This window comes from Cyprinodon variegatus, unplaced genomic scaffold, assembly GCF_000732505.1.
Source record: "Cyprinodon variegatus isolate N-32 unplaced genomic scaffold, C_variegatus-1.0 Scaffold892, whole genome shotgun sequence".
NCBI lineage: Eukaryota > Metazoa > Chordata > Actinopteri > Cyprinodontiformes > Cyprinodontidae > Cyprinodon > Cyprinodon variegatus.
In genome coordinates this window covers 102,832-113,463 of record NW_015151345.1, presented here as the reverse complement: position 1 = coordinate 113,463, position 10,632 = coordinate 102,832, and the positions used below count along the sequence as shown (strand labels likewise).

Genomic DNA, 10,632 nt, shown 5'->3' with positions numbered 1-10,632 from the left:
ATCTGACTGGATGATATGGTAAACTGTAATGTGCCTTGAGACAATATGATGTGAATTGGCGCTATAGAAATAAACTGAATAGAAAAGACTTTATTCTCTCAGGGATCATTTACAAAACAAACACAAACTATAAAGTGAACAAATCCTCTTTTCTGGTCTATTTTATATTTATTTCTACAAAAAGCTTTAAATCTGAAGGAAACTGCAGCCCTGTGGTTGTTTACCTGCCTGCTCCCCCTCACTCACCCTGGCTGGCCGGTGGGGGTATCCCTTCATCTTGGCGAACACCAGCTCCCCCGCCTGGTACCCCCACGGTCTGGGACAAACCATGTCGCTGCAGAACCACTGTGGTTCGGACGGATCTGCTCTACATCGAACTGGGCCCGGGACTCTAGACTGGACATCCGAGCATCAATGGTTCTGTGTGAGAACAGCAGTTTAATAAATGATGAAGATGTGAAGGATGCAGAGGACAAAGACACCTGGAGACGGACCAAATATGGACGGGCTCACTTCCGGTTACTGCTGGAAACTAAGCAGCAGATTGATTTTATATCCTCATCTGCCTTTTTATAAGATTGAGGTGAAAAAAAGCAAAATCTGAAGTTTAAATGTCTAATCAACTGATTAAATATCTATAGTAACATCTATAATATCTATAAAAGGATATATATCTATATCATAGATATTATTATAGATCCTATTATAGATATAGATGTTATTATTGATCATATTATAGATATAGATATCATAGATATTATAGATCCTATTATATCTATTTATATATATAGTATGATCTATAATGTTATCTACATCATCTATATCTATAACACTATCTGTACTAATATCTATATCTATAGTAGGATCTATAGTAATATCTATATCTCTAAAGGATCTATAAAATCTTTATCTATAATAGGATTTATCCATGATATCTATAATGTCTATATAATATGATCTCTGGTAATATATTTCTCTTATATCTATAATAAAATCTATAATATCTATGATATCTGCATCAATAATAGGATCTATAATATCATCTGTATGATCTGTATAGGATCTATAGTAATATCTATATATATAATAGGATCTATAGTAATATCTATATCCATAATAGGATCTGCAGTGTAGCTCATGATGATGGACATCTACGTTTATTACAGTCATGGCCAAAAGTATTGAGAATGACACAAATATTGTATTTTCCTCTGATCTGCTGCCCTCTGGTTTTCATGTCAGATGCTGTCATCACACACAGAAATACAATTGCAATCATATTCTGAGTAACACTGCAAGTCAATATTTGCAGTGTTGACCCCTCCTCTTCAGGACCTTAATGTGGAGTCAACAAGTCATCTCCATGTCATGTATTTGTTCTACCCAGCCACTGAAGCAGGTGAGTCCAATCTTCACCATGAATTAACCTGTGCAGATTGGACTCACCTGGTTAATTGGCTGGGTAGATTAAATACATGACATGGAGATGACTTGTTGACTCCACATTGCCTATGTCTGTTCTTGGGCGCCCTGGAGCCTTTTTGGCAACTATGGAACCTCTCTCCTTGACGTTCTTGATGATGCGATAGATTGTTGACTGAGGTGCAATCCTTCTAGCTGTGATTCTCTTTCCTGTTAGGCCATTTTTCTGCAGTGCAATGATGACTGTACGTGTTTCTTTAGAGATAACCATGGTTCACAGAAGAGAAACAATGATGCCAAGCACCAGCCTCTTTTTAAAGTGTCCAGTGATGTCATTATTACTTAATCATAACAGACTGATCTCCAGCCCTGTCCTCATCACCACCCACACCTGTTAATGGAGCAATCACTGAAACCATGTTAGCTGCTTCTTTAAGGCAGGGCTGCAATGACGATGATATGTGTTTTGCGGGATAAAGTTCATTTTCTAGGCAAATATTGACTTTGAAATTAGTTGCTGTTATGCTGATCACTCTTTTTAACATTTTGGAGTATATGCAAATTGCCGTTATAAAAACTGAAGCAGTAGACTTTGTAAATATTAACATTTGAATCATTCTCAAAACTTTTGGCCATGACTGTAGATCTAATAAGGGGAAAAGGATCAGATCCATTATCTTATCCAATAAACAGTTTTTAGTCCTTTTAAATCTTTTCTATAGATTTAAACAAGACAGAACATCTGCAGATTCTATAGAAACCTGACATTTAATCAAAGCCTCTCCTTACCTTTGACAGAATCTAGAACTAAAATCTACAAAAATTTTCTGGATATTGTAACAAACGTGATATCTGCTGTTTTGGACCACAGGATTTGGGGTCTGTTGCTAGGTAACGCCACCAGCATCCTCCTTCCCATAGCACAAAGCTGAAGGTTCCTCTCCAGAACCTGAAGATTCGAATACTGAACTAGAAAGATGCTTTTATAGATTTTATTTCTAGATTCTGTCACAGCTGGGGAGAAGCTTTGATCCAAAGAAAGACCTCCAGATGTTCTAAAGAGGAACCTGCAGGATATCCTCTTCTCAGCTGTGGACAGAGATGGCCTGGGTCCAGTGGGTCGGTCCCTCCAGAACCGAACCCAGTTCAGCATCAAAAAGCCAAACAGGTTAGAACATCTGAATCTAAATGGGTCCATGAAGGAGACACTGCTGCGTCTGTGGACCCGCCTGCTTCCCCTTCAGAGGCGGCTGTGATGTCAGAGGAGGCGGGCCTCCAGCCAGCTGACCACCTGTTTCAGTTCATCCAGGATATTGGACTTCTCCTGGGAGGGTGGGACCTGAGCAGCGCTGCAGCTCCGCCTCCTGACGACCCGAACACGCTGCATCCTCCTGGTCTGGTTGGTTTGGACCGGCCTTCAGCTCTCCGGTTTTGATTGGTCCCATTTTTTATTAGATCAGGTGGTTGTGTGTCAGATCTTCCAGCTGATTATACCGTGGCGGGTCAGAACCAGGCGTCTGGGTTCATTCATGATGTCTGAGGCTGTGTCCGAACATCCACCCTAACCCCTTCATAGAGCCGCTGTATACAGAGCCCCAATAGGGCTAAAATTTCCCACAATGCACCTTGAAAGGTCACTAGACGAGCAGATATATCCCAGAAGGCTTTGCAAGAGCTCTTCTCCAAAAGCCTCATGGGATTTGTTTTTGGGGATTAAAGTGCAAAGATGGTGTGGTGCAAGGAGCCAGAGCCACGTGACCAAAACTAGATGTGATGTCAGAAAGGTGAGTTAACACGTGTCCCCATAAAGGTGACTGTGTAGTGAGGGAGGGGTCAGAGGTCAGGGCGGACGTTTGGACACGGCCAAGAAGTGGGGTCAGTGATGACGAGGAGCCAATAAATAAACTTGGTGGAAATCCTACAAAAGGTTTATTAAAAGTCAGACAAACTGGAAGAACATTTTCGGTAGAGGACATGGAAGCCCAGCCCGACCCACAGAGGTAGATTCTGACAGGACCTGAGTCATTCCGGGCCGGAACCCTGCAGCAGAACCATCTAAAGGTACCAGCTCCTCCTGATGGGATCCGATGCTCCATACATGGAACACCAGGATCCTCCTCTGGTTCCACATCTTCTCCTCCCAGCCTGAGCTGCTAGTTCAGAGCTAACTGTCCTTACATGGAGGGAGGACTGTACCTGCCTGTTATTGGCTGCTTTCAGGAAGTCCCGCCTCCTCAGAGATGTTGGAGATTAAAGGAAACTTTTTAATGGAAGGAAGATAACTAAAGATTAGCATCTGCTGTTACAACAGTGAAGCTAGCATTAGCTTAGCTCATGTTGGAGCTTTAAGCTGCTGCTCTGATGACCTGGCATCATGGCGTCCGATGTACATGCCTGTTTGAACTACCAGCTGCTTTGATCATTTCCTTCCTACTGGGCAAAAGTTTGGAGGTCCATCCTGGTCCTGAAGCTCAGAACGGGTCAGATGGAGGAGAAAGGAATGAACCTGGTTCTGAGAATGGATCCTCGTGGATCTGCTGCTCCTGCTGCAGCGGGTGGAGGACCTCAGAGGAAATTCCAGCATGGTTCTGATGGACTCGCTGGGCCTTCCTCCATCTTCATCTTCCTCTCTTCAGCCTGAGGTGCTGCTGCAGAGGATGAGCTCCATGGAGACTGACGGACCTCCAGAACCTGACCCAGTTCTAATGGAGGAGGTGGACCTGCTGCTAGAACCCAAAGGTGGGATCAGGAAGGAGGCCTGCAGAACCCGGCTGCTGATGGAGGAGGCCCTCACATAGGGAATGTTCTGGATGTAATCATTTTATTGAGTGAATCATAATAAAAACCAAAAGATATGAAGGACAGGTCCAGAACCGGGTCCAGAAGGCGGTTCTGGAGAAGCTCCATCAGCTACAGAGCAGCAGGCTGGTTGCCTCCATCTGCATCGTTCTGCTCTGGTCCCTGATGAAGGCCCCCAGCCTGCAGCTCCTCCTCCTCAGAATCTTCCTCCTCCATGGGCTCCCCCTGCTGGTCCGGTCCGGGTGGTGCCTCCTCCTTGCCTCCCTGCTCCTGGAGGAGGCTGAGCTGGTTGCTCAGGTCGTTCCTCTCCTTCTGCAGAGCTCTGCAGAGCCGCTGCAGCAGCTCCAGCTTCCCCTGCAGGGCCTTGAAGTGGCCATCACGCAGAGTTTTCTGCAACACAACCAACCGTTAGGCGCTGCTGGGAGCAGAACTGGACCCATGGGACCGGATCAGGGAGCTCACCTCCTCTGCCATCTGCAGCAGGGCCTGGTTGTTGCTCTCCCACTTGGTCCTCCACTGCGTCGTTTCCTTCTCCAGCTTCTTGATCTTCTTGGTCATCTGCAAAGATGGGATGTAATCAGATCGGTGGAGCTTTGATCAGAGGAACTACTGCAGAACCAGAACCTGGGCCCAGCTCCTCCTGACAGCTAGCTTAGCAGATAGCCCAGAAGCCAACCCAGCCACTCATCTGGATTACTGATAGGCTGTCGCTAGTACGCGGTGCTGTGAAGTTACCAGCCGCCATATTGGTACTCCCTGGTTAGACTGGTCAGAATGTTAACAATCTGTGCGCTACAGCATTGAACAACAATGAGACTTAAAAAAAAATAATTATAAATTAATCGCTTTGACACACATTGGCTGTTTCATAGCATCAGTAGATTACTGTCATGTAAGGTATAAAACAGACACATCACACTGCAGTCAGTATGAACTCTATGTAATATAACATATTATACAAATCCATCACAATAAAATTAATGTTAATGAAGCAGAATAATACTGCAGTCAGATATTAAGAATATTACAGACATGCACACACTATCTGATGATGCTCCAAAAGTGCTAAATTAATGATGTACATGTAATATACATGTATTGATTACATTGTTATGTTAAGTACATTACAGGCATTGGTATGGCACGACTCTGTGAGAGTGGGGAGTACCAAGATGGCAGCACGGTACTTCAGTTTTTCCAGTCTGTCAGCAATCCAGTGAATAAATAGATTAGTTAGGCCAGCAGCTAGCCCAGCAGCTAGCCTGGAAGCCAACCGAGCAGCTAGCCTGGAAGCCAGCCCAGCAGCTAGCCCAGCAGCTAGCCCGGAAGCCAGCCCGGAAGCTAGCCCCCAGCCTCGATCAGCAGCTGACGGATTTTGATCGTCAATCAAAATGTTCTTCTAAATGAACTATTGAGACTTTTTGGGTTGTTTCGGTGATGCTTCAGGGTACAGGAAGTGACGTAACTCTCCTAGCTCTTTAACGGCCGTGTTCACGTCCTCAAAGCGTTTCCCTCGGGTTTATGTCCCAATCAGGAGGTAACAGACAAACATCCACCCTTTACAACCATAAAGAACTATACAGGGGTGAGGCCATTTTATACCAGCGTCCCAATGGCTAGTGGACTCTGTAATGATGGAGGCATTACGCTGGACGTTCAGACAGCCAAGGTGTTTAGAAACATTGTTTCCATGGTGATATTCTCATTGCCAGGGTATGACCTTCATTCCTCAAACTGGACAGAACCGGATCCAATTGTTTACAGAACCAGAACAAAATGGGCTCCAGAAAGACTGAAATGTGAATTTTTTCTGTCCCAATTCTAAAAATGATCTAAAATTTTAAGGATTTAGGAGTTTCCATCCTTCCTCTTCTGTCTGAAAGTTGGATCTTGCATGAGCTCATCTGTCAGCGCTGAATGTGGACTTCTAGGTTTGCATTTCTTGTTCATGGCTGTTGGTCTGAAGAAGGATGCAGACTGTGACCTGGAAGGTTGTTAACATCCCATAATAACCAAGCTCCGCCTCTCCCAGGCCCACTTCACTGGATCAGACTGTGAGCTGAGGTCATTGGCTCCTGTGGTCCAATCAGAGCTCACCTTCTCCATCTCCTGCCTGAAGGTGGTGAAGACCTCGTTGCTCTTGGCCAGCGTGCTCTGGAACTCCTCAAACTTGTCCATGTAGAGGGACAGCTGCGGGGACAGAAGAGGGTCAGACCTGGGGACCACATTCTGCTGCTCCAGGCTCGGTTCTGATCCCCGGCTCACCTGCTGTTTGAGCTGAGCCTCCTGCTCTTTCATAGCCTCACATTTCCGTCTGGACTCGGTGGCGTCCTTCAGCAGCTGAAACGGGACAGACGGACAGCGGGTCATGGACTGGTTTCTAACTGGGTTTTCATGACTCCAATAGCCTGCAGTCTGCTTTGTTAACCTGAGTAACACTAATAGCATCACTACTACCAGCAGGGATGATGCAGATGAAGCAGTTGCCATAGTTACCAGGTCTCTCTCGCGCTGCTGCTTGTCCTCCACCTCCCTCATCATCTCTGTGATCCTCACCAGCTTGGCGTCCATCAGCTGCTGCTGCAGCTCCTTGTGTTTGAAGACTTTGTCTATGTGCTGCGGAACAGAACACGGTTAGCGAGCTGCAGAACCACCGGTTGACACATAGACCGATGACTAGGAAACTCAGGTAGATCTAGAACTGATAGAAGCACTGAGCTTGTGTACAGCAGTAGTTCCGTACCTCCTCCCTGAGCTCGTACTGCTCGATCAGCTTCTTGAGCTTGTCGGCCAGGTCCATGTTTTCCTGCCTCAGCTTGGCCGTGTGGGAGCTGTGCTGCTCCATCTGGACCTCGATGTCCCCCAGAGTCACCTGGAAGTGCAGCATGGCCTCCTTTCTCTGCTCCTCATACTCCCTAGACCTCTGGGCGTTCTCCTCCTGCAGGGGACAATCACTGAAGGTGAGAATGCAGGGACCTGGTTCTCCTCGGGACCAGAAGCTTACCTTCAGGGTCTTGTTGTGTCTCTGCAGCTCTCTGCAGAGGCTCTCCAGCTTGCTGCGGGCCAGGATGGCTTTGCTGTGCTCTCCTTGGAGGTGGACCTTCTCCTTGACGATCTGAGACTGCTTTTTCTGCAGGGCCTTCAGCTGTTTCTGCATGCAGCGGCTCTCCTCCAGCTGGACACAGACCGGACCAGAACCAAGTTAGGACACAAACTCTTTACGAGGCTATGACAGCAGAACCACCTCCAGAACCCAGCAGAAAATACAGCTGGGAGGCAGAGATTATGAGAGAACCACAGAGGAAGCAGCTACAAGCATCTGTCCTGGTTACCACGGCTACAGTCTGAGTGCCTGCATCAGCCTGTGAGGCGCCCAGCAAGGCTAAGAGGAAGATGCACCACTGATCTCCATTCAATGGACTGGTGATAGGCCGTTGGTAGTACACGGTGCTGTGAAGTCACTAGCCACCATATTGGTACTCCCTAATAATAAATATGATAATACATTTTATGTCAAAGGCGCATTTCTGGACAGTCAAGGTCACGGCACAAAAGATAAACACCCAATGGGAGAAACAAAGTTAAAACACGGAATAAAACCATTTAAAAAATACGAAGGCTGGGATGGGAGAATAATATTTAAGAGAAATGGAGTTTTGAGTAGTGAAATGGAGAAGTGAGTCAGTTTTTCTCAGTAAGGATGGTAGAGAGTTCCAGAGGCAGGGGGGCACAGCGGCTGAACGCTCTGTTCTCCCTGGTGGTGAGACGGGTAGAAGGGACAGACGGGTGTAAGGCTGATGAGGAGCGGACCCAGTTAGACCGGTCGCAGTGTAAACAATCTGTGAGCTAAAGCCTCGAACAACCATGATGTTCTCATTTACTGGGGGACTGGAGACTTAAAATAAAGATAAATTAATTGCTTTGACACACATTGGCTGTTTATAGCATCAGTACATTATGGTCGTTTATGGCAAAAAAAAAAAAAAAATAGACACATGATATCATCATGTAATATAACATATTATACAAATCCATCACAATATAATTAATGTAAATGAGGCAGAATAATACTGCAGCCAGATATTAAGAATATTACAGACACACACTATCTGATGATGCTCCAAACGTGCTAAATTGATGATGTACATGTAATAAACATGTATTGATTACATTGTTATTGTAATTACATTACAGGCATTTCTATGGCCTGACTACATAAGTGGGGAGTACCAACATGGCGGCAAATCACTTCAGTTTTTTCAGTCTATCAGCGATCCAGTAAATAAAGAGAGATCAGTGCTAAAAACCACTGCCCTGCGACTGACAAACTGCGGCATGTTACATCAACAATGCCATGCTACGCGAAGTCAGACTTTCTACGCTAACTTGACCATGCTACCCAAACCATGCTATACAACGCTAAGTCAGCCATGCTACGGTGCTTCGGACATGCTGCGCTAACACAGACACGCTGCGCACATTCGGACACGCTACGCACACTTGGACACGCTACGCTCACACGGACACGCTGCGCCATCACGGACACGCTGCGCCATCACGGACACGCTGCGCCATCACGGACATGCTACGCACACTAGGACACGCTGCGCTAACTCGGACATGCTGCGCTTACTCGGACATGCTGCGCCAACACAGACATGCTATGCCAACACAGACATGCTATGCCAACACAGACACGCTATGCTAACACAGACATGCTACTCTAACACTCTAACACAGACACATTATGCTAACTCAGTCATGCTATGCTAAAACAGACATGCTACTCTAACACTCTAACACAGACACACTATGCTAACTCAGTCATGCTATGCTAAAACAGACATGCTACTCTAACACTCTAACACAGACACACTACGCTAACTCAGTCATGCTACGCTAGCTCATTAATGCTACACTAACTCAGACATGCTACGCTATAACAGACATGCTACGCTATAACAGACATGCTACGCTAACACAGCACTCATACCAGGTCTGCGTATTTCTTGCACAGCGCAGCCAGCTTCTCCTCTGGAGTGGCCAGAGAGTTCAGCGCCTGCATCAGGAGCACCACCTCCTTCCCTGGATGGAGTATGAGGAGAAACAGAAGGTCAGGGAAGGTCTCATTTAGCAGGAATCATACGCTATGTCCGAATGTCCGCCTAACCTCTGAATATTGCACCATATGGTGATAACGCCATTTTAAAACAGCTTCCAATTGTCCAGTGGATGAAATAGTAGTGGACTTGAAATTTCCCTCAATGCACCTTGAAAATTAGTAATCATCCTTGGTCCCTAGACAAGCAGCTATATCCCATGATGCTTTGTGAGGAGAGCTCTCCTCGCAAAGCCTCATGGGATTTGTTGTCACACCTGTCAGCAGTCAATTACAAATAAAGATGGCTCAGGCAGAGTATGGGGTAAGCGGAGTTACGGGACCAATGGAGAGAGAAAAGTAGTGACCACCTGTCCGAACGGTCAGTTAACTGAGTTCATTATGAAGTCCCACTCTATAGAGGGATGGAGGGGTTAGGGTGGCGGGTCGGACGCAGCCATGGTGGTCAGACAGTTTAACTGAGGTCCAGTCTGGTACCTCTCCTCCTACCAAAGGCTTTATGCTCTCCAGTCTTGGTCTCTCCTGGATCCAGCTCACTGGGACTGTCCTCTCTCCCGGGAGTCTCCCCCCGCTCCTCCTCAGGGCCACAAAGACCCAAATGGAACCCTGCCACCTCTTCCTGGAACACAAACACACCGCTGTGAACGGGAGGACGTTGACAGGACGCCCCGGAGACGTCTGGTTCTAGTCTTACGGTTCTACCTGCCAACAGCTTCAAGACTCAGGAACATTTCTCCTCCAACGAGCCACCATGGTTTACCTTACAGGGACTGTCCAGCTCAGCAGGGGAGTCACTGCCGCTCACTATTCTCCTGTCCTCCAGGTCAAGCTCACAGACCGCTGCCGTCTCCATCGTTAGAGGTGGATGCTGGAAAGACACAGAGGAAGAAGTAGGTTGTTCAGATTCGGCTCAGAGCTTCTGTTCCGTCTGATGAACCTGCTGGTTTGGTCCAAATGATCTACAAAGGACAAACACCTTAAAGTCAGGCGTACACTGTACGATTTTTTTCAATCGCTGCACGCAGCTGAAGCTCAAACTGTACAATGAAACAGCAGGGTTTATAAGTTCACAGCTGATGTATGTTCTCACACTGTGCGACCCAACGCTCTGATGCGACCTTACGACGGCTGCCTGAATTTCTCCTGACCTTATGACTCCTGGTCATGAGAGGCTGATCGTCCCTCGCTACCCCCTGAACACTACATGAGGCACCATCGGCCCAAATGAAAAATTCTCGCACGACTGGAAAATCGGCCCGAAAAGGGCAAAAAAAAAAACAACAAAAAATGGT

At 46.5% G+C, this 10,632-nt stretch overlaps 1 protein-coding gene across 2 annotated transcripts in view; it reads right to left on the bottom strand.

Annotated features, from left to right (window-relative positions):
- Window positions 1-4,226: 4,226 nt before the first annotated feature.
- The window catches only part of LOC107099642 (gamma-taxilin-like), a 7,976-nt gene continuing 1,570 nt past the window's right edge, over window positions 4,227-10,632 (bottom strand). Inside the window, exons 2-11 of one of the 2 annotated variants that reach the window (XM_015397855.1) lie at window positions 10,101-10,208; window positions 9,830-9,959; window positions 9,215-9,306; window positions 7,226-7,396; window positions 6,965-7,159; window positions 6,718-6,837; window positions 6,487-6,561; window positions 6,319-6,411; window positions 4,684-4,779; window positions 4,227-4,611 (exon numbers count right to left, since the gene is read on the bottom strand). In XM_015397855.1, the coding sequence (XP_015253341.1) occupies window positions 4,333-4,611; window positions 4,684-4,779; window positions 6,319-6,411; window positions 6,487-6,561; window positions 6,718-6,837; window positions 6,965-7,159; window positions 7,226-7,396; window positions 9,215-9,306; window positions 9,830-9,959; window positions 10,101-10,193 (1,344 nt within the window). In that variant the 5' untranslated portion in view covers window positions 10,194-10,208 and the 3' untranslated portion in view covers window positions 4,227-4,332. Of the gene's footprint in view, window positions 4,612-4,683; window positions 4,780-6,318; window positions 6,412-6,486; window positions 6,562-6,717; window positions 6,838-6,964; window positions 7,160-7,225; window positions 7,397-9,214; window positions 9,307-9,829; window positions 9,960-10,042; window positions 10,209-10,632 lie in introns of both variants that reach the window. The other variant, XM_015397856.1, reaches the window with a different exon arrangement.